Here is a 23,432-nt window from a genome sequence, read left to right as displayed (position 1 = left end):
TAGCTCCTTTTACCTTTTACTGTCCTCCCACACCCCCTTCTCTCTGGTAACCACCGTACTGTTGTCTATGTCCATGATTTTCAGTGCTATACCCCACATATGAATAAAATCATATGTTTCTTAGATTTTTCTCACTGACTTATTTCACTTAGCATAATATTCTCAACGTCCACCCAGGTCACAAATTGTCACAAATAGTAATATTTCATCTTTTCTTATGGCTGAGTAGTATTCCATTGTATGTATGTACCACATCTTTACCCAGTCATCTATCAAAGGACACCTTGGTTGTTTCCATTTGCTTTGAGTTCTTATTAGCATCGATTGCAAATCTTTGTTGATCATATGCTGAGAATGAGGCACTGTACTAGGCATTGAGATATAAAAAGAAATAATTTGGCTTTGTCCTCATCATATAGATTACTAATGACTGGTGACACTGCCAAAGACATGCAATGTAGTTTTAGAAAACATGAAATTTAGTCCCACTTCTGATGTGTGATATCATTCTTTCTGTCTCTTTCTCCCCCTCCCTCCCTCTCCCTTTCCATATGCACACATATGTATATGTTTATGTATATATATATTTGTGTACAAATATATTGACGGTTTGTCTCAACCTCATAAATTTCTTTAAAAAATTAGAAATTAAATTTAATGGAGTGACATTGATCAATAAGAGTACAAAGATTTCAGGTAAATATTTCTATAGCATTTAAACTGTTGATTGTGTTGTGAGCCCATCATCCAAAGTCTAATCATCTTCCATCACCCTCTTTGCTCCCCTCCCTTGACCCCTCCCCCACAACCCCATAGATGTCATTCCCATTTTGAAAACTCTGATATAGGCATAAATGATTCCAGAAATTCTGATGAACTTGGAAGACCAAGGTTAGGTAGACTCAGACAGTTTTCATGGCACCAGGAATGGACGTATAGGGAGAACAAGAATAGACTAAACGGAAGGTTTTATTAAAACTTCTAATTGTTTCTCTTCATTATCTCTGAGGCTTTGGGAGTATTATTTAGTTATTCTTCCTGTGGGACATTCAAGTGGCAAAAGACACCATTATTACAAAGTAGTTCAGAATGTAGGCAGGAGAGTCAGCTTGTCTGGCTCCACAGTCTGCCAGCTGTGTGACTTGGAGAAAGTTCCTTAAGCACTTAGTACCTTCATCTGTTCTTTTGTGAAATGGCAATAATAGAGCTTGCCTCAGGGATTGGTGGTGATGTAAAAATATAAATACTGAGACTAATAAATTGTGCACAGCCAGCTCTCAACAAACACTGGCTAGTCGCTATTAAAAATACACTTAATCAAAATCTGTGATGAAACTGAGAATGCAATCTAAAGAAAACAATTAATATATTTGCTCTAAAAGAGACAGCTAATATACTTGCTCAGAGGCCTTCAAGAATTATATCTGATGCTTTTTGGATCATTGTCAGTAAATTTAGTGTAGGACTATAACAAGTCCCATCCTAATATTGTTATCATTTGTAAATAAACAATTTTAGTCAAGTATACAATGAGAGCATGTTCTCTTTAGAAAAGCTCTCAGACATACTTTTAGTTGCATCTTCAGTTTGTAAATATTATGCATCTCAACCGAGTCATCTAAATCAATTTACCACTGTGGAAGGTTAAAGAATTTAAAAGTTGTTTAGTACTAGAGGTCCAAATATTTAGTTAAAAATCAGGAAAATAACACAGGGCAGAAGGGAAGGTGGGAGGAAGTGGGGAGAAGAAGAGCGAAAGAGAGGGAATCATGTTTGAGATTTCCAAGGTCATTAAGTAGAAAAACTAGAATTTGAACCCTGGAACCTTTCTACTAGCTCTGCCATCAAAGATTATAATTTCACTTTGACATTGGAGGGGTTTTGCTGACTGCGGTCAGAAAGAGCAAAATGGGGTTGTGACTTAAAGGAGCAAAAAGTAGCATTCCTTAATCATTGAGTATAACAACAAAAATGACCAAAAATATAAACTGACTTTAAAGATGGCTACTAAAAATGCATATCCATGTCCTAGGTAAAAAGGAGATCAAGGCTGCTTCCTCACCTGAATTTAACCTGGGTCTCAGACAATATGAATATTCAAATCTGACATCACTTGAAGATTCCCAGTGAAGGACAATGAGCATTACTTTTTATAATGTTCCTCTCTTAGACAGAGTTTTGAGGGCCCAAGCCTGGGAAATTCATTAGCAAAGATGTGTTATAGTATAATTGTAATTTTCTTTCAATTGCAAATTTCCATTATAGAGTAACTAGTGTTCTGGTAATTAAGACATTAGGTTAAAGTAGTATATCACATAATGTGCTGAGAAAATAATAACACAAATTGCTAGGACAATAGGAATGTGTCCATAGTAAAGATGGCCGTCATTTTTCGTACCTTACTACCAGAGCCAGTTTCAATGGGGAACGAGTCCATCCCATTAAGTAAATCTTAATAAACCTCTAGAATCATAGGGACACAAAGCTTTCTTATTTTATACTCAGAGTTGTTTCAGGTCTATCGGCTTGTCTTTATTTACTTTACCAGCACAATTTTTATAGCTTTATGTATGTTTTTAGTATTCTTTATGTAGGTCTTTTGGATGTAAATACTTGGATATTTAGAATGTTTATTCTATGTAACATATTTTTAAGTGTTTTTTTCCCTCTCTCTTTCCTGTGGAAAAATGCCATTAAATGAAACTGTTAAACGGTGTTTGGGGTTTGGAGGGAGGAACTGATGTGTCGCCAATAGTTCTTATATAACAAACTAAGGGTTTAGGGGAACTATTTGAATTACAAATATTTTCTCTCCTAGAGCAGTGTTTCTAACTTAGTGAAAACCTTGGCATGCAAATTCACATCTCCACCCACTCACTTTTGTTTTCTGTCTTTGCAGTTCCACCCTGGTTTTTAAATCATCCTTCCAACCTCTATGCCTATGAAAGCATGGATATTGAGTTTGAATGTGCAGTCTCGGGAAAGCCTGTGCCCACTGTGAACTGGATGAAGAATGGAGATGTGGTCATTCCTAGTGATTATTTTCAGATAGTGGTAATTATCCTTTTTCATATTAGCTTTACAATCCCATTCATTGTTTACTGTGTTTTCAGTTGTTTTTCAGTCCTGGTAAGAAGGTTTCTATTGGGCATTTTATGATATGTAAAGAAAATTTGAATAAAACAAATTCATTTTAGACTTAGAATTTCGATTTAGAATTTTGAGATACTAAACAGCCCACCCCTTCATTGTGTGTGTGTGTGTGTGTGTGTTTCTTTTGCAGACAAGGTTTTAAACAAACAAAGAAAAAACAGAGGGCCTAAGAGTATATTTCTAGGTTTTTTGGTTCTCAGGAGAACAGAATTTAGAACCTTGTTCTAGACCAGGGGTAGTCAATCTTTTTATACCTACCGCCCACTTTTGTATCTCAGTTAGTAGTAAAATTTTCTAATCGCCCACCAGCTCCACAGTAATGGCGATTTATAAAGTAGGGAAGTAACTTGATAACATTTATAAAGCAGAGTTACAGCAAGTTAAAGTATGTAATAATAATTACTTACCAAGTACTTTATGTCAGATTTTCGCTAAGTTTGGCAGAATAAATCTTTATAAAACAACTTACTATAGTTAAATCTATCTTTTTATTTATACTTTGGTTGCTCCGCTACTGCCCACCATGAAAGCTGGAATGCCCACTAGTGGGCGGTAGGGACCAGGTTGACTACCACTGTTCTAGACTCTATGAAACCAGGAATCCATTACGTCTGTAACTTTTATCCACTCTTAATGTCACAACAAGATGTGTTACTTATGATGATGGTATAGTTGTATTCTGATGATACAGCTCCTTTCCAGATAGGACCAGCTGATCTCACAGGAGAATAGAAAAGGGTAGTGGTGATGGTGACAGTGACGGTGGGAGAGGCAGTGGGAGAGAAGCCAGAGTTGACCTTACTTTGTAATTTTGGACATTGGAAAATATTAAAGCTAAGAACAGTAGTTTCTATTTATTATAAGCTTCAGTATACTGTTTCTATCTTAGTGGGAGATAATAGGGATAATGGTATCATATCCACTGAGTTGTTGTCCTGGTATGTAGTCAGTGCTCAGTACCTACCATTATTACTGTCATCTTGGCTGTTACCAGCAGAATGCTTTGCTCATTTGAAAGCACTTTATGAAAACTCTCCTTTAGGTGTAGGCTAACAGTAGAGGATCTGAGTACACATATATGAACATGTAAGATATATGAAAAGCACTTTTCAAATATAGAAGAACTTGCAGCCAGTAAAGGAGATTTTAAGTCCACATCTCACATTTGAGATGCAGACATGACCTGGTCAAAGAGGAGTGGTCTTCTAAGCCAGGTTTCTCAACAGAATGGGCCATGAGAGTTTAGGCACAAGCCCTCTCTAGGGCCACACACTGGCTCTCAATGGTGGATTCCTCTTTCACGATCAGTCAACTTTCAGAATCCCCCCCCCCCAAAAAAGAAATCTCTGTGCAGGCATTATGTCATACTATAAGGATTTTTAAGGAATAAATCCATAAACACATCTTTATCACTTTTATCACCACTAACCATTTTTCACTTTTAGTTGCATTTGTTTAATTGGTTGGGAATAGAGTAAGAAAGCAAAAAAAATTAACTTTTGAATGCCACACCAGTCCATTAATTCCTTTAAGTGCAATGCTATTTCTACTACTACTGAATTAAAAATGACCTGCCATGGGGCAACTTGTTGTATATGCCTAAAATATATGCTACTTGCACAGAAAGGAAATTGCTGAGTGCCCTTAAGGACATATGATAAAATGCAACATTTATATTTCTCTACACTTTGAATAATCTTTCTCCCAGCATGACTCATTACAGCTAACCTATTTAAACATTTCTTTTCTTAAGGTGAAAGGAAAGTATGTGGTAGGAGCCCTATTTGCTTAAAATTGCGCTTAAAAATGTTCCCCCAATTGTTCCAGAAATCTGAGAGCATTATGGCACTCATTACATTTAGCACAAATAGTAACTTATATGAGAATTTTTAATTAGAAGTTAGTCAGCTTTATCTAAGAATTTTATATCAAATGGGAATTGACTACAAGACACTAGAAACAATGAAGAATTCCCCACAAGGAAATATTTATATCTTAATGACTTCAGGGAAAGTGATTTAACACATCTTACTAAACTAATTCTTATACTAATATCGAAGATAAACTGAGTTAGTATAATTAAATGCGATCTCCAGATCATTTTATCATCCATCCTTGAAAAAGATGGTGTCTCAATTTATATAAAATAAAAAATAGCATTGCTATATTTAATTTGTCGATTACTGGAGGTATTTTGGCCATATAACAAGATACTGTCAGTATAAAATATTCACCATACCTTTCTCAAGATTCCGAAAAGGGTACATGTCAAAGCAATTAAAATTTTAAAAGGATTTTCAGACATGTTTTCTCGATAAACAATGCTAGACAATATCGAACTGAGATTTCTTATCCTTTAGAAGCTGCAGAGATGGGTGTTTTTTGTTTCTTTGTGTTTTATTTTCTTCAGCAGCTGCTGAACCTGGGCTTCCTTCAATAACAAATAAAAGAATGAGATTTCTTTTGTTGCTAACCTTTGCTTCTTCCATACCTAATAGAAGAGTTTTCTGTTTACTCCTCATTTAAACATTGAGGATGCTGTGTATTTTGGGGAGTATATTTTTCATTGCAGAACTAGGTTAAATCAATGCCCTTGTATTCAGCAGAGTACTGGGAATCTATGACTTTCCCAGGTGACACAGGACATAGATGTGAGGCTGGGAATGCTCATGGCCTTCCTTCTTGTTTCTTCTGTGAACTTTTATTAAGATTTTGAATGTTTATTTTGTCACTTTGAGGGTTTTTTTTGCTTTTAGAATATTTTACTTTTCATTTTCTTCTCTCTAGGGAGGAAGCAACTTACGCATCCTTGGAGTGGTCAAGTCGGATGAAGGCTTTTATCAATGTGTGGCTGAAAATGAAGCTGGGAATGCCCAGACCAGTGTACAGCTCATTGTCCCCAAGCCTGGTAAGATGAGGGGAACTTTGCTCTGGTGCCTGAAAATCCAGTTATCTGTGGTCTATTTGTAAAATCTATATTGCTTTCCCTATCTCTCAAAGCCAATTTGAAATTATTTAATCAATCAAATTATACATTTGTGTATTGACGGTACATTTTTTCTAGATAAATATATATATATGTATGTATGTATGTATCTATCTATCATCTATCTATCTATCTATCTATCTATCCATCTACTTATATCTACCCATCCAGTAAGATATAGTCATTGTCATATATAATAGGTACCTCTGGTTGTCAAGACAACAACCACTAAATTACTACCTTTTCCCTTCTTTAATAACCTGCCTTTTTCTCATTGTTTCATATAAATATATGTGTGTGTGTGCATACAAACATATATGAACATATGTATGTATACACACATATATAGGCTTGAGTCAGTGAAACTTGATAGAAAAGTAGAAAAAAATATTTTCTCTTTTTCTAAAACAGATTTTGATAAATTATCCTTCATTCTAAAATTGATAAAAAAAATTTAATTTTACTTTGTTCTGTAGTCTTTTAGAGGTTTAATATGTTGGTGTATTCAAAACTAGCATAAATTTATATTAGACATGTCATGTAATATTTCCCTAACAATATCATTCCTATCAAGAAAAAAGATAAATGAAAAAACAAACTGGTTAGCTGTTACAAAATATTGTAGTGCAAAGGAAGGTCAAAATATTCTTTTTAAAAGCAGGGCCTGAAATGTCAGCCATATAGATTCAAATGCTTTGAAATATTAATACTTTCTATCATCAATTATGTTAATTTTAAGTCTTTTAGAACAATTCCCTTTCTCTTGACATGACTCACTTTTGTCTTAATCTTTCCCTGCAGTAAGTTTAGTAGAAAGTTGCTGAAATTTATGAGACATTGTCTTTCTTTGGATTCTGTCTTTTAAGTGCCTATCAAGGTGTTATATTTTGTACAATTCTAGTCAATTATATGAAGACTCTCAGACTCTCATAATGCTTACAATGATGACTTTCTCTTTATGGAAACAAAAAAGCAACAGTCTCAGATGAGTAAAGGACCTATCTAGGAGTGAAAAGGGATAATTAACTTCTGTTTGAGATCACCGATTTTTCTGATAGACTACTTTTCTCTCCACTTAATGTGCTTTAAGTGTTAGTGTGACTTCATTATTGTGAGTGAGTGCATTCTTTTCTGCTGAAACAGTAATGGATAAGTAGGAGAAAAGGAATCTCTAAACTCAAGGTCTCTAATGTGAGCCATGGTTTAAAAACTGTGTGTCATCTCATTAGCAATGACAATAGGGCCATGTTTATGCTAATACCAGCTGCTACTCAAGTCATAGGACAAGAGAATTCTAGTTGACATTGATGTTCAGCTATGGCCATAAAGCTGAGGAAAATGCGAAGTAAGTAATTCTGTATATCCAAAGAGAAGTATGAGACACATTCTTTACTATTTGTTGGAATTGACTATTGTCCCAGTGATCATCTTATGGTCAATTGCCTATAAGAATGGAGGATTCTCTGAAGGGCTGGAATTCACAGGATTAGAGGTTGTGATGGTATTCTCTTCCCCCACAAGTCAAGCTGTAGAGACACTTAAGAAAACCTCTTGGACAGATTGTGTGTGTGTGTGTGTGTGTGTGTGTGTGTCTGTGTGTGTGTGTGTGTGTTTACTAGGATTGCTTACAAAAATGGGAAATGGCAACTTCTTCTAAGTGGAAGCTATCTGGAGCTACCTACAATGCCAGGGAGAGAAAGGGGAAGACAGCTGTGGGAAAGACTCTGCTTTCACCATTGGGAAGAACAAAGGTGTGAGCTGCACTCAAAGAAATCAAGGCTGAAGCCACCTTTAAAGACCCTGATCAGAAGGTCCTGCTTGCTGAGCCTAATCCAACCATAAGACTAGAGCCACATTCTGGGGCCGAGCTGAACTGGGGAGCTGGTGTCTAGGAGCAGCCAGACTGTGCCTTGCCTGCTTCAGGGAAGGATTCGGTGAGGGACTCCTAGGGTGGAGGCAAGCTGCCGCACAAAAATGAGGCATGCAGAAACCTTCTGTGATTGTGTACTTTTAAGAGCACAGGTTAAGAAAAACAGCCTTTATCTCTTTACTTTAAATTTATTTTCTCTTCTCTGACTCGGGAAAAACCATAAGCAGGGGGGTGGGGAATAGATCCAAGAGGCTGAAAAAAACAGGTGACAAATAGTCCCACTCTCCTGCCCCCATTTCTAGTTTTAGGCCTACTCTGGGAAATGGGAAGAAACTTTAAATTGAGCATTAAATTAATGTTCAATTTGGGTGTGTGTGTGTATGTGTGTGTGTGTTTGTGTGTGTGTGTGTGTTTCAAGTTGCTTTCAGAAGTAAGAAATAGATTTGACAGGGTGTCTTTGAAAATGACTACTAGAAGAAGATAAACTGTTTCCTTATAATATTTCATTAGTTCAGCTTATTTAATGAACCAATTATAGATAGTCAATTTCACTTAAACCTTCCAAACAGGTCACCCTTTGTTAGTGGTATCTTGCATTCTGTAAGGGCCCTGATTCATTTGGTCTATGTGACCTTAAAAGAATGAGGCTACCCTGGGCCATAACATCATCTACTTCCTTGCTAGGGTAAACCTCCGAGAATCTTGATAATATATTCTTCTCCAGTCTAGATGGTATAGTGTTGTCAGTAGATTGTACTTTCTTGGTCAGTGTTTATTATACTTGGCATTGGATTAGAAGGAAAGTAAAAGAATATAAAGACAGAAATCCAAAAGCATGACAGGACCCTATGGTGACTGTCTCACCTGCCCCACTTATGAATAATGGATTGCTCTTTCTTGGCATATTCAATCATGTCTAAAAGCAACGCCTCCCCAGTTTCTCAGAGATGCAGTGTCGGCGGCATGCACGGAGGATGGAGAGGCCAGCTTTAATGTCAGTTCAACACTGAGGCTGACCTGGGTGGGAAGAACATAGCCCTCTAAGTTTAACTTAACAATAAATAGTCATCATATATTTTGAGGCACATGGTGGGCCCGCATTACCCACATGTTCCACTCCGGCCTGTCCACAGGCTTGTGGCTGGGTTACTCTTGGCAACCGTCACAGTCTGCGTCCTACCGAAGCACACATGATGACCTCTTAGGACCAGTGTCCATTGTTGTGGATATTTACATAAGCCTAATGAAATCTTGACATAGCCTTTTATATATAGTTATCTATTCTCTCTTTAGAAGTTAGTGATTTAGGAACTAAACATAATCTATTATATTAAATTAAATTAATGACTTATTTTTCTCTTCAGAAAACTAGTTTGGGAAAAATATAGTCATGTGTGCGCTGTAGCACATACCCAGTTATGTGAGGTAAAGAAGTTCAATGACATTTTAAAAAATATTATATTGTACTATAGGAAGTTCTAACAGTAATGTATATATCTAACACTGTGGCACTATATACAGTTTCAAACTGCTGCCTATCTCTGTGTATATGCCTAATACATACACAACTACACTGACACACAGGAGCCTCCTGAACACTTAAGAAGACTTTGCATATACATAAGAAATACTTAGCCATATTATGTACGTGGTGGTGAATGCAAGTTAAAATAGTTTCACTGATTTATATCATTTGTATTATCTACTAATCTGTTCTAAAAACTGAGGAAAATTTTTATTGTTGTTGTCTGTTTTATTTATCTATTTATTTTTATGCAGCGGGCCATTGGTTAAGATGTCCCCTTTCCAAATAAAATAAATTAACTCTAGCTACAAGTCCACCATTCAGTAAATAGATAAACCAAAAACTGTCAAGAATTCAGGATTTAGTTGTCACAAGAATAAGAAGCTTCAGTAACCAGATTTACAAGCCAAGTAAGCACTAAGTTAGAACTTCACTGGCAAAGCAGACGCTAATGAATTAATTACCCTTCAGTCACATTCCAGTAAACCAGATTTTGGTTAGGTGGTAATTAAGAAGACTAGTAGCTGGGAGGAAAAGTTAGCAATTTTCTAGTGCTGAGGAAGAAGAGGAGAGTTAATTAAGAACAAGACAGAAAAGATCAGTACCTATATACAGGAGTCCCCAAACTTTTTACACAGGGGGCCAGTTCACTGTCCCTCAGACCGTTGGAGGGCCAGACTATAAAAAAACAAACAAAAACTATGAACAAATCCCTATGCACACTGCACATATCTTATTTTAAAGTAAAAAAAAAACAAAACGGGAACAAATACAATATTTAAAATAAAGAACAAGTAAATTTAAGTCAATAAACTGACCAGTATTTCAATGGGAACTATGGGCCTGCTTTTGGCTAATGAGATGGTCAATGTGCTCCTCTCACTGACCACCAATGAAAGAGGTGCCCCTTCCAGAAGTGCGGCGTGGGCTGGATAAATGGCCTCAGGGGGCCGCATGCGGTCCGTGGGCCTTAGTTTGGGGACCCCTGAGCTATAAGGTATCAGTATCTCTGAGTTAGTTCGGGTTCTAGCTGCTGAGTAGCATTCTGTTTCCTGGCAGTGGTCTCCTGTGGAAGGTAATTAGAAATACCTTTCTGTTGGGTGGGAAAGTTAAGGAACAGGGAACTCGGAGCACAGCTATGATTGTGGCATATGCAGACTGGAATATTTTTAATTTAATAACAGAAATAGGTGAAGATAGAATAAAGTTACTACAGGAAGAAAGGATGTATTCTTCATGTCTACTATGCACAAAAGGCTATATGATGGCAAATAAAAAGATTCTATTATAAATATTTCCTAAATGTAGCTTGCTTCAGGCAAGATACCATATCATGCCTTCTATAGAATAAATATTGGTCATATGTCTTGTGTTAGTATTGAATATTTTCTCATGCTCTTTTTTTGTTTGTTTGTTTGTTTTTTCTTTTCTTCAACATGGTAACAAAATAGAGTTTCCCACTACAGGAGAGGAAATATATTGGTTAGGCATTCAGAAAAATGTGAGCTGTTCTCCCCCAGAAAAGATTACTGATTAAAAATGATGTTAAATTTTAAACATTTCATTAAGGCAGTATATCATAGAGCCTATAATTAGCAAATGTATTTAAGTCTGGTCATGAACATTAAGGCATAAAATCAGAAGTCATGTGTATCTGTTTTTGTAACTTGTTCCTTATCAATCTGAGAAGAATACCTTGAAATTCAAATGGACAAGAAGAATATTTGTACGTACACCCATCTGATTGTATAGTAACTGCAATTAATTATAGTGTTTCTTACTAAATGTTGACTTTTAACACGGTAACTTCAGTGGAATTGTGTGAGTCAATGCAATATTATACAATTGCTCTCAACACTTCAAGATCTGTTAGAATTTAATTTATTAGTGTAATAGTTTGTAAGCAATTATAAAAGATAATGTAACTAAAGCCAAAAGGATGTACTTCTTAATCTGCTCTCAGTCAATAGTGGCCAACTGAGTTGAATTTTTGTCTCTTAGTAGGAAAAGGATTGCTATGATTTAAATACTTGTTTGTATTTTGTGTGGGATCAAATTGTTCTTGGAGTTCTGTAACTAATTAAGAAGAGTCAATTCCATGTAGTAGTCCAGTATATTGACTGACCCAAATTGGAAAATCAGTCAATAGACAGCATCCCACAAACTGAGATGTTCACACAAAAATTCTCTTTACAGTTCCATCATTGAGACTAAATGAATAAAAGTGCAACTTAGTGTTTTTGAAACATAATTCCAGTGTGTGGATATCCAAGCTCATGAGTTTTCTAAGAACCTGTTCTCTTACAAGATTTAGTAACTTACTCTGGCTAACAGGATACAGAACCGTTTCTTTAAGGTGGTTATTAATCTCACTATATATGGCTATGACTTTCTTCAATCCACGGAAAAATTATTTTTGCTTGTCAAGGTAAAGATAAAAATAAGAGCAAACTAGTCTATGCTCTTTTATTTCCTAGCTCAAAGTCTCCCTTTTTTAAGAGAAATATTGACATTCAATGTAACTCTATCCCGGAGGGATCAACGATGGTCCAAATTTTGCATAGATCAAGCATTTGATCTTTTACCATATAATATTTATCTAATATATGAGATGTAGAGGCATCTAATTTTCATACCCTTCTCTAGTTTACCTATATAGAGTTAAAAACATACTGGAATATAGAAGATATTTATGAACAGAATCTTAGACAATATTACCCAAATTTTTCAAGTCTCCATTTTCTCAGCTGTACAGTTCAATAGATAATTGTATCAAAGATTTACTGCAATAAATGTATGTTGAAGGGCTTTGTAGGCCATAAATTGCTACACAAATGTTAGCAATTATAAGGTCTTCTATTGTTTATTTGGTCTCAAGAGAAATTCAAGAATTTGTTGGGATGGCTCAACAATAGCTTTCTTTTAGCACATTTTTTCATCCTCCATGAAAAAGTTAATAAAGAAATATTTCAATGACAGTGCCCAAAGTTTAGGGTGTTTAGCCCAGTGGACAAAATTGAGGGAAAAGTCTATTTCAAAATGACTGCTGGTGGAAGGGCTTCCAAGGTTTACAGCATCGTTTTAATGACTTGTTCATTTAAGATTCATGTCAGCGGCTTCTCATTCACCTTGCCCTTCGTGCAGCAGTTGTGGCAAGTAGGAAGCTAGCTCAGTACTAATAGAGGAGATATGGCTGTTTGGCAGACTTTGAAATTAGAAATGAGTTCTACAGTAATGTGAAATATCCTGAAACCCATAATAAATACAAATTCATACAAGATGAAAGACTTGATAGATTCATAAATATTGATCACATCATACTTTGGTAGTAAACACACCAAAGAATGTTATTCAATGTTTTTTTAAAAACACACTTTATAGTAGAACATTGGGAAAAAAGAATCTTGGTTTTTATACTAAACCCAATCTGTCATTTGTTATATTTTTACCTTTTACTTACAAATTACCCTTTGATAATAGCTACGTATGTTTTCACATACATATCACACACACCACACACATAATTTGTATGGTGTGTATGTATATATGTGTGTGCGTGTATTCTGATCTATGTCATTAGAGAAGTTGAAAGAATCAGTGTAATAATTAGTAGGAGGTACATATAATTTAAAGCTCAAATCATATATTTTAAATGATTATCAAAGTGGTGATATCAATACTGATAGAGGTATAAAGGAATGACACTCATGTACACAGTTTGAATAAATGAATCTCAGTGCACAGCAGAGGTCTTAGATGATCCCATGAGAATCTTTGAAGTTGAGATAGCTCCTCAGGCTACTCTACCCCAGAGAAGAGTGTGTACTTGAATACAGTGGCTCTCTTTAGCTGAGGGCAATTACCTGTGTTGAAGCCACCAGACCCTGTCACGCCTTCCAGGTGGAGGAATAAATACTATAGTCCTGAAAGGGACATCAGTCTATCCATTACCATCACTATCATGTGCCAAACAAATCTATTTGCTTCATGTAATATATTTTAGAAATAACTATATCAGGATACAGTTGCTCCTATTCCCTGGGGAAAAAAGAAAGGTTAATGAGATGAGCTATAATCCCCACCAGTGTAACTTTAACTAATTTCAAAGCTGAAACTGATACTCATTGTTCTCCTACTACTACTTGTTATGGATTCTTCTCATCCTAAATTAGCATCTCTGTTGGTCTTTGTGGCTTATCAAATGGATGACTCTAAGTTATATCCCTTTGCAGGTCCTACTAACTCTACTTAGTCCATTTACCATCAAAATTGGGAAAAAGTACTAAGAGATGCTCCAGTAGATCCCTTGGGTGTCAATTACAGGCTTTCCTGTTTTCTCACTCCTGATAATCTGGGTAATTCCTCTTGTTTTGTGTGCTGTTATTTGGCACAAGAAGCCTTAAATGACCAGGAAGCTGTGACAGCTCAGAGTTCAATGATGGAAGCATTCCTTCTCCAAGAACGAGGACTTCTTAGTCTACAGAGCCTGGGGTTTCAGGGAGAAAAGAGAAATGAGAGAAAGAGATTCCCCAGCTGGGTCACTGGAAATGATGACAAGCAGGACCATCTACTTAAATCTCTTGTGTTCATTTACTCTACCTGTTGGAGATATGGCACCATATACTGGTCATTCATTTGGAACATATTCTGCGCCATAGAGGAAAGCACTCTTATCTCTTAGAATATTATCTCTAATCATTTCTTAGTTGCTCTTCCAGGATGTTGTACTTGTTTTGTATCAAGTCAGAAGCTTCTCAGTGGTATGTGATAGGATCAGTAGGTCCATGGTCATGGATTCATGCCCATACCTCGTTAACTGTAAAGTGAGTCATTTGTTCTTTTGCAATGTCATGCAGGATCCCATGTTGTTGGCTCAGGTATCTTGTGAGCTTTCAGATAGTATTGAGGGCTAGCACCCTGAGTATAGGAAAAGCCAAATACACATAAATTCTAATCAAGATGAAGTTTTGCCCTCTCCCAAGTAGAAGTAGTTTAATATAAGCACCATGCTACCAAGAGGCTAGTTGCTTTCCTCAAGAAATAGTGATAAGGAAATATAACATATAAAAATTGGACTATAAATATATAGTGGAATAAGTATAATATTACAGTATATAAATAAACAGTGGCATGAAATATAAAAAGTAAAATATAATTATTTTACACAAAATCGGTCCCAACTTTTTAACACAAATCAAATATCTATAATAAAAAACCTGCTATAATATTTTTATTTTAGAAATCAGAATACATGGATGTGAAGAGATCAAGCAACAACCAGTATATTCTAACACATGACAGGCATTTAGAACTACATGATTTGCCTTTGACTTCCCCCAAACAAAGGACTTGACACATTCTCTGCCCCTTGGGACCATTAAAAAGCCTGAGAAGATAAGGCTTTTGTATTTTAGTATTTTCAATCTAATGAGAAACAAACACAAGGAAATCAATACAATTTTAACTTATGAAAAATAATATGTCCACAGAGCTATAGTCAGGCCTATTTAGAGTAACATTTATGCAAATACAGAAAAGAAAAACACAGAAGAGAATAGCGTTTTCAAGAACCTTTTATATATCAGGTACTGTGTGCAAAGCACTTAATAAGCATCATTCCATTCATTTCTGTGATAACCCAGTCCATCATATATTATTATTCTCATTTCACAGATTAAAGATCGTGCTTCAAAGAGGTCAGGTACTGTGGTGGCGCAGTGGATAAAGCGTCGACCTGAAATGCTGAGGTCACCAGTTCAATACCCTGGGCTTGCCTGGTCAAGGCACATATGGGAGTTGATGCTTCCAGCTCCTCCCCCCCTTCTTTCTCTCTGTCTCTCCTCTCTCTCTGTCTCTCTCTCTCTCCCTCTCCCTCTCCTCTCTAAAAATGAATAAATAAAAAATAAAAAATAATAATAAAATAAAATAAATTAAAAAAAAGAGTTCAGGTAACTTGCAATATTAAATAAATACAGAGTGGAGGGGCTGGATATGAAAAACATTGTTGAACCTTTATTGGAGGGTACCATGCTAAATCAGAACTTTACAGTCACATATTAATTAATTGCTCTCAAGAGAATACAACTGTTTCCTCATATTTTGTAGGAGAAAAAGCAGGGAAGTTAACTAACTTGTCAAGACCACACAGCTAGCAAGCAAGCAGTCTGACGTTTGCACCTACTGTCTCAGCCCTTCCGCCGCAACGTGACTATACACCCACATTCTGTCTACCACATGGAGTCTGATCAGATAAGTGGGTGATGTTTCAGATTTATTAGAGTCTAGTCCTATGAGTCAGGAATTGTTGATAAAGGAGAAGAGCTTGAAATTAATTAAAATTTCTAAAATTTGCCACCTAAATAATTTTCATTCAAATTCCCATTGGTCTAGGGGTCATTGCTAAGTGTAGGCCAGTTGTAGGACGTGTCTTAAGAGTATTAAAGCTAAACATCACACAATTTCTGCTATTCAAGAATCCACAGTTTAAATAAAAATAAATTGGCAGAATTAATCCTATTAAATACAGTGAAATCAGAGCAACCTGTAATGGTGTATTATTTCAATATTTATTAAACACCTAGAAAAAGTGGAGAGATTCACAAAAGTAAATGCAAATTAGAAATGGTAGATCCCATTTAAAGAAAGATTAATTCTTCGTATCAATACTCCTTGAATTCTAACATAGCCACAGCTTGGTGTATGGTTCTTTTGTCCTAACCCTATATTAGGAGTGTGGTATCACCTCTTTACACAAAGAATGACAAGGCTTCTATTGTTTTGAAATGCTCCTTTATTAATTATTTTATTTTGTTCCCAACTTTAAATAAAAAGCTCCAAGTTACAAAAGTAGGTGTTTATTTTTTTTAAAAAGGAATTTTTTATACAAATAATTTACTCATAGGTTTTTAGCCTAAAATGCAGTACCAGAAAAACCCAAACTACACCATAATTAGTCAATAAGCCTAAATAATTAGTGTGTGCTCAGCATAGCTGTCATTATCTTTCAAGAATCTATAAATTATTAACTTTCCCTGACAATATTGACAAAACATATGTATTTAGATGTTATCTGAGTTTGATATATTGTTGAACATAAGAAAATTCACTTGAAATGAAATTAATCCTTGCTCAAAATAAAATATGTATCATTATAAGGCAAGAAAGATCAAATAGAAAAGCCAGTTTCCAGTATGTTCTTATATTTTTCTATCCTAGGCCCTATTTAAAGAAAGATTGCCCTGATAATCAGATAAAATATTCTTTAGTTCTGATTGATGTCAACTGAAAATGTACAAAAGTAGAATAGACTACTTACAATAGAGAAAACAAATCTTTCTCCAACTGGTTTTCTCCTAACTGTAAAAGAAACAAAAAATACTATGTAGTTTATTTTATATCCTTCTCTTGCCTTGTCTTCCTGATTTCATGAAGAGAAAGAGACATGAGATAACAAAATTGCTGGCCCAGACATAGGCTTTGGATCTTGTGATACCACGTTCAATTTCTGACATACAGACCACCCACCTTCTTTTTACACATGTGTCTTAGTTATTATTTACTCTGAGCCTCTGGGGCCAGTTCTAATGGGATATTTTAGGTCTTTCCTATGCTGGCCTAGAAAAGATAACACGACCTGTAGGAAAATTCAACTGAATAAAGTGGTAAATTCCTTTTGCTACTTTTTTTTAAGATTTCTTTTATTTATTGATTTTTAGAGAGAGAAGAGAGGGCAGGGGAGAAAGTGGGAGGAGAAACAGAAAGCACCATCTCGTAGTAGTTGCTTCCTGTACGTGCCTTGACTGGGCAAGTCCAGGGTTTGAACCAGAGACCTCCATGTTCCAGGTTGAGGCTTTATTCACTGCGCCACCACAGGTCAGGCTCCTTTGCTTTTTATGTCAAGAACATAAACAACAACAGTAGAACCTCATACCAAGTATGTGGTTAGTTTCCCATAAAACATTATTTAAGAAGAAGTTATTCCTATTTTCTAAATGCAGATGGTACATGATTGCTTACGCTGCTAGTCTAGTACGGATGTTTGGAGCAGAATAAATCGTTGCCATGACTCTCAGGAGCATACAAATCCAGGATGCAGGGGTAGCACAACGAGGCTTACACAGCTCTTTCTATGGGAATTAGAGGAACTTATTACTGAGGATGTGACAACTCAGCCAAGATAGACTTCAAAGTATAAATATGATTTTGCCAGGTTCTCCAGAAGGGCAAAGAAATAGCTAGTAGACCAAACTTGTCACCCAAAGCCTCAGAAAACAGAACAGAAGCAGAGGTACATGTTCAGAGAATATGCATGGTTCAGGAAGATGGGAGAGATGTGCAGGGGCTGGGTTACAGAATGTTTGTCTTAGAATATGCAAAGAAAATTGGATTTTTGTCTAGGTTTTGTGAGATATCAGCGAATAGGCTGTAGAAGATAGGCATATTCCTACTGATATTGTCGAAAGACAACTCTGGAAACACTGTGAATAATAGCTGGGTTGAGAGCAGCATGATGAGGGACTGAGAATAGTGAGATTAATTAGGAGGGTGTATCAGTACACGAGGCAGGTGAGAACAAGGCCATCTACCACACAGCAAGCACGTAGATCAGCGTGAGCGGTTATGTTAGAAGTTCTTCAAAACATGGAGGTTACTAGTGATATATGCAGATGGATAGGAATCTGTGATTGTCCCTAGATTATTTATTTAATGGACCACATGGGAAAGCCATTACTTTCAAAAGGTGGAAGATAAGGAAGAGTGATTTAAGTGCATTTGCACAGAAAGAACCTGAATTGTGAATTCATTGAAGGCTTCTTGCCTTTGCAGCTCAAGAATTTGGTGAAAGGTCTAAGGGCTGACTCTTGACTAGTTATTAGGAGGCTTGAAATCTGAAAGGCAAATATTTTGTTTTACAGATTAATTGACAATACTTACTATAAACTCTAATACACTAAAAGATGAAGCAAAGGATGTAAATACTTAAAAGATCTCAAGGCATATAAGTGAAAATTTTATAATTGGAATAGGCAAAATTAACAGTCTGACTGAGAAGCAATATTGTGTTGTGCTTATTTGATAGATCAAAGCAGAGGAAAATGGATGCAGAATACATTGTAGTATTCCCAGAGGGAAATAATTATGGTCTAAACTGAGTACAGCTCTGATCATGAAGAGAGAGATAAATGCAAAGAATGACATGGAAGAGGAAATGGTTAGCAGTATTTATCTGAATTGTAAAGGAGCGTTTGGTGCTGACCAGGAATTCTGTCAATTATTGGCACTATTGATGGTAATGAAAAGCTTAAGGTGGAAGTATGACAGGGTCATGCTATTCATCCTAAGTTCCTTGATAATATATAAGTAAATTATTCTCCTACTGATAGGTGATTCCTCCTTGCTGGACATATTGACTCAGCATTGTGGAACATATTGTACAGCCATCTTGGAATAATGAGTTAAAGGATTTTGCATGAATGTAAGGTAACCACCAAGTACTACCAAAACCAAACCATACTGATTTGATTGCCCCTTAAAAATCAGGAGAGTTAAAGTGATCATATTTATTTTATTCTCTCTCCTTTTCCTCTCTCTTTTTGTCTGTGGCAGACACAGATTACAACTGAGAAATTAGAAGTAGAAGGACGAACTTTGGCTGTTCACCACCTGGAAATAAAATCAATTTAATTTACCCTGACTATCCTTGCTATAGTGTTAAATATAGACTAAATAGTTTAATATGGGTTTATATAATGAGTTCACAAATTGACTTTACAGAGTTTGGTTGTTTTAGAAAATAAACATCTGCTTACTAAGGCTTGAATTGCATACTTATGTGTGGACTCATTTTGATATGATGAATGGATTTTCTTTAAAAATAAGAAATTTAATCTATGATCATTTTATCATCCCAATATTTCAAAAACCCAGAGTAGAAAACAACAACAAAAAGCAATGACTTAGCCTGATCTGTGGTGGCGAAGTGGATAAAGCGTTGACCTGGAAATGCTGAGGTCGCCGGTTCGAAACCCTGGGCTTGCCTGGTCAAGGTACATATGGGAGTTGATGCTTCCAGCTCTTCCCCCCTTCTCTCTCTCTCTCTGTCTCTCTCTCTTCTCTAAAAAAATGAATAAATAAAATTAAAAAAAAAAAAAAAGCAATGACTTAGAATTTCCAGTTGTCCCCTGGGGTAAGCAGTCTCTTCAGCCTAGCAAGGCTAGTACCTTAACTCTGAGTGACAGGATTAAAGAAAAAAAGGCTACTTTCTCTTCTCCCATTTTCAAAAAAGGAATATCTCTTACATAAACATTAATTATTTAGCCTGATCAGTATGCAGCTACAATGTAAAATAAAATTTCTTGGAAGTCTGAAAGTGAGTCCAGAGAAGTTTCTCTCCGGCCAGGCCCCACCTTCCCCATCTCAGATGGCCAAATGTGATGTAATTGGTGACTTGATGGTGACAACAGTCTTAGCCAATCATTCTAGGAATGGCTACTAAGATTTGTAATTACAATGTCCTTTATTCCAATTTAAATTCCACAGTCTTCACATTACTATCCTTTCTCTTGAAACACAGAAATTTAGGTGTGGGGGTTGGGGATGGTTAAGAGACAGGGTTTACATTCATGAATTCTACACTTTCTTGGTGTATCCCATTTCTCTAAGGCACTGTAGAAAGGGGAAGCCAGTTATCAAGAGTGGCGATGTACAGTCCAAGAGTGCTTCATGTAAAATCTGTCCCTGTCAAACAGAGGAGAAGCTTTGGTCCCCATGCAGCAGTAATGAGAATTTTATTTCTGCATAAGATTCAATGGGGGCTTTCAAATGTATTTAAACTACCCTGTACTTAACAATTTATACAATGCACAAGTCTTGTGGGTCTTTAACCTCATTCTACTTTTAAAACAGACAGCACTAAATGTAGTAATTATTCTAATCCACTTCTAAAAATATAAACTAACCCCTTAAACCAACGGCTAACATAGCAACAATTGTTATATAATAAGGACTAAATCTAGCTTTATAATTAACCATTTTTCCTGGTGATTAAAATTGAACTCTCCAAAGAGACATTTTTCCTAAGAGACTTGTCTGCCTTTTACTGTTATCATTTAATATTCTAAAATTACTTTCCTTAATTTCCACTTTCATGTACAACAGAGTTTTGCCCACTATGGCTTTTTTTTTTTTTAACAGAGACAGAGAGAGAGTCAGAGAGAGGGATAGATAGAAACAGACAGACAGGAAGGGAGAGAGATTAGATGAATCAATTCTTTGTTGTGTCTCCTTAGTTGTTTATTGCCTGTTTTCTCATATGTGCCTTGACCGGGGGCTATAGCAGAGTGAGTGACCCCTTGCTCAAGCCAGCAATCTTGGACTCAAACCAGCAACTTTGGATTTCAAGCCAGGAAAATTTGGCTTCAAAGCAGCAAACATGGGGTCATGTCTATGATCCCATGCTGAAGCTTCTGAGCCTGTGCTTCTGACCTCTTTTTGTTGACTATTTGTTAGATACATCCATGGAAGTCTTTGTATTGTGACTCAAGAATCTTATACATAACTAACAAGATTCTTTGCACAGTAGTTTTTAGAATGACTACATCTTCACTCTGCTATTCTTTTTTTGTGTGTTTTTTAAATTTTATTTATTTTTTAATTAATTTTACTAGGGTGACATCAATAAAACAGGGTACATATGTTCAAAGAAAACATGTCCAGGTTATCTTGTCAATCAATTATATTGCATACCCATCACCCAAAGTCAGATCGTCCTCCATCACCTTCTATCTAGTGTTCTTTGTGCCCCTCCCCGCCCCTTTTCCGTCCCCCCCACCCCCCGTCACCACTACACTCTTTCAATGTCTCTTAGTCTTGTTTTTATGTCCCACCTATGTATGAAATAACACAGTTCTTGGTTTTTTCTGATTTACTTATTTCACTTTGTATAATGTTATCAAGATCCCACCATTTTGTTGTAAATGATCCGATGTCATCATTTCTTAAGGCTGAGTAGAATTTCATAGTGTATAGGTGCCACATCTTCTTTATCCAGTCTTCTATTGAAGGGCTTTTAGGATGTTTTCATGTCTTGGCCACTGTGAACAATGCTGCAATGAACATGGGGCTGCATGTGTCTTTATGTATCAATATTTCTGAGTTTTGGGGGTATATACCCAGTAAAGGGATTGCTGGGTCATAAGGTTGTTCTATTTTCAGTTTTTTGAGGAACCACCATACTTTCTTCCATAGTGGTTGTACTACTTTACATTCCCACCAACAGTGAATGAGAGTTCCTTTTTCTCCATAGCCTCTCCAACATTTGCTATTACCTGTCTTGTTAATAATAGCTAATCTAACAGGTGTGAGGTGGTATCTCATTGCAGTTTTGATTTGCATTTCTCTAATAACTAATGAAGATGAACATCTTTTCATATATCTGTTGGCCATTTGTATTTCTTCCTGAGAGAAGTGTCTGTTCATGTCCTCTTCCCATTTTTCTTTGGATTGTTTGTTTGTTTGTTGTTCAGTTTTATGAGTTCTTTGTATATTTTGGATATTAGGCCCTCATCTGAGCTGTTGTTTGAAAATATCATTTCCCATTTAGTTGGCTGTCTGTTTATTTTGTTGTCAGTTTCTTTTGCTGAGCAAAAACTTCTTAGTCTGATGTAGTCCCATTCATTTATTTTTGCCTTCACTTCCCTTGCCTTTGGAGTCAAATTGATAAAATGCTCTTTAAAACCAAGGTCCATGAGTTTAGAACCTATGTCTTCTTCTATGTACTTTATTGTTTCAGGTCTTATATTTAGGTCTTTGATCCATTTTGAATTAATTTTATTAAAAGGGGGCAATCTGTAGTCAAGTGTCATTCTTTTGCATGTGGCTTTCCAGTTTTCTCAGCACCATTTGTTGAAGAGGCTTTCTTTTCTCCATTGTGTGTTGTTGGCCCCTTTATCAAAAATTATTTGATCATATATATGTGGATTTATTTCTGGACTTTCTATTCTATTCCATTGGTCTGAGTATCTATTTTTCTGCCAATACCATGCTGTTTTGATTGTCATGGCTCTATAATATAGTTTGAAGTCAGGTATTGTAATGCTCCCAGCTTCGTTCTTTTTCTTTAGGATTGCTTTGGCAATTCAGGGTTTTTATAGTTCCATATAAATTTGATGATTTTTTGTTACATTTCTTTAAAAAATGTCATTGGAATTTTGATGAGAATTGCATTAAATTTGTATATTGCTTTGGGTAATATGGCCATATTTATTCTTCCTATCAAAGACCAAGGAATATTCTTCCATCTCACTGTATCTTTTTCAATTTCCCTTAACAATGGTTTGTAGTTTTCCTTATATAAGTCCTTTACATTCTTTGTTATGTTTATTCCTAGGTATTTTATTTTTTTTGTTGCAATCGTGAAGGGGATTATTTTTTTGAGTTTGTACTAAAATATTTCATTGTTGGCATATAGAAAGGCTATGGACTTTTGTATGTTAATTTTGTATCTTGCAACCTTACTGTATTGGCTTATGTTTCTATTAATTTTTTTGTGGATTCTTTGGGGTTTTCGATGTATAGGATCATATCATCTGCAAAAAGTGATACCTTTACTTCTTCTTTTCCAATATGGATGCCTTTTATTTCTTTGTCTTGTCTGATTGCTGTGGCGAGAACCTCTAGCACCACATTAAATAAGAGTGCAGAGAGTGGACAATCCTGTCTTGTTCCTGATTTAAGGGGGAAAGCCTTCAGTTTTGTGCCATTTAATATGATGTTAGCTGATGGTTTATCATATATGGCCTTTATCATGTTGAGATATTTTCCTTCTATACCCACTTTGTTGAGAGTCTTAAACGTAAAACTGTGTTGTATTTTATCGAATGCCTTTTCTACATCTATTG

At 35.8% G+C, this 23,432-nt stretch overlaps 1 protein-coding gene across 1 annotated transcript in view; it reads left to right on the top strand.

Moving 5' to 3' along the window:
- DCC (DCC netrin 1 receptor) overlaps window positions 1–23,432 on the top strand; it is a 1,159,181-nt gene that overhangs the window by 712,818 nt on the left and 422,931 nt on the right. Inside the window, exons 6-7 of the mRNA XM_066246236.1 lie at window positions 2,900–3,054; window positions 5,941–6,061. Coding sequence (XP_066102333.1) covers window positions 2,900–3,054; window positions 5,941–6,061 — 276 coding nt within the window. The remainder of the gene's footprint in view (window positions 1–2,899; window positions 3,055–5,940; window positions 6,062–23,432) is intronic.

Source organism: Saccopteryx bilineata, chromosome 11 (genome assembly GCF_036850765.1).
Source record: "Saccopteryx bilineata isolate mSacBil1 chromosome 11, mSacBil1_pri_phased_curated, whole genome shotgun sequence".
In the NCBI taxonomy this organism is placed as follows: Eukaryota; Metazoa; Chordata; class Mammalia; order Chiroptera; family Emballonuridae; genus Saccopteryx; species Saccopteryx bilineata.
Note: the sequence above shows the minus strand (reverse complement) of the source record. Positions and strands in the feature narration are given on the sequence as shown.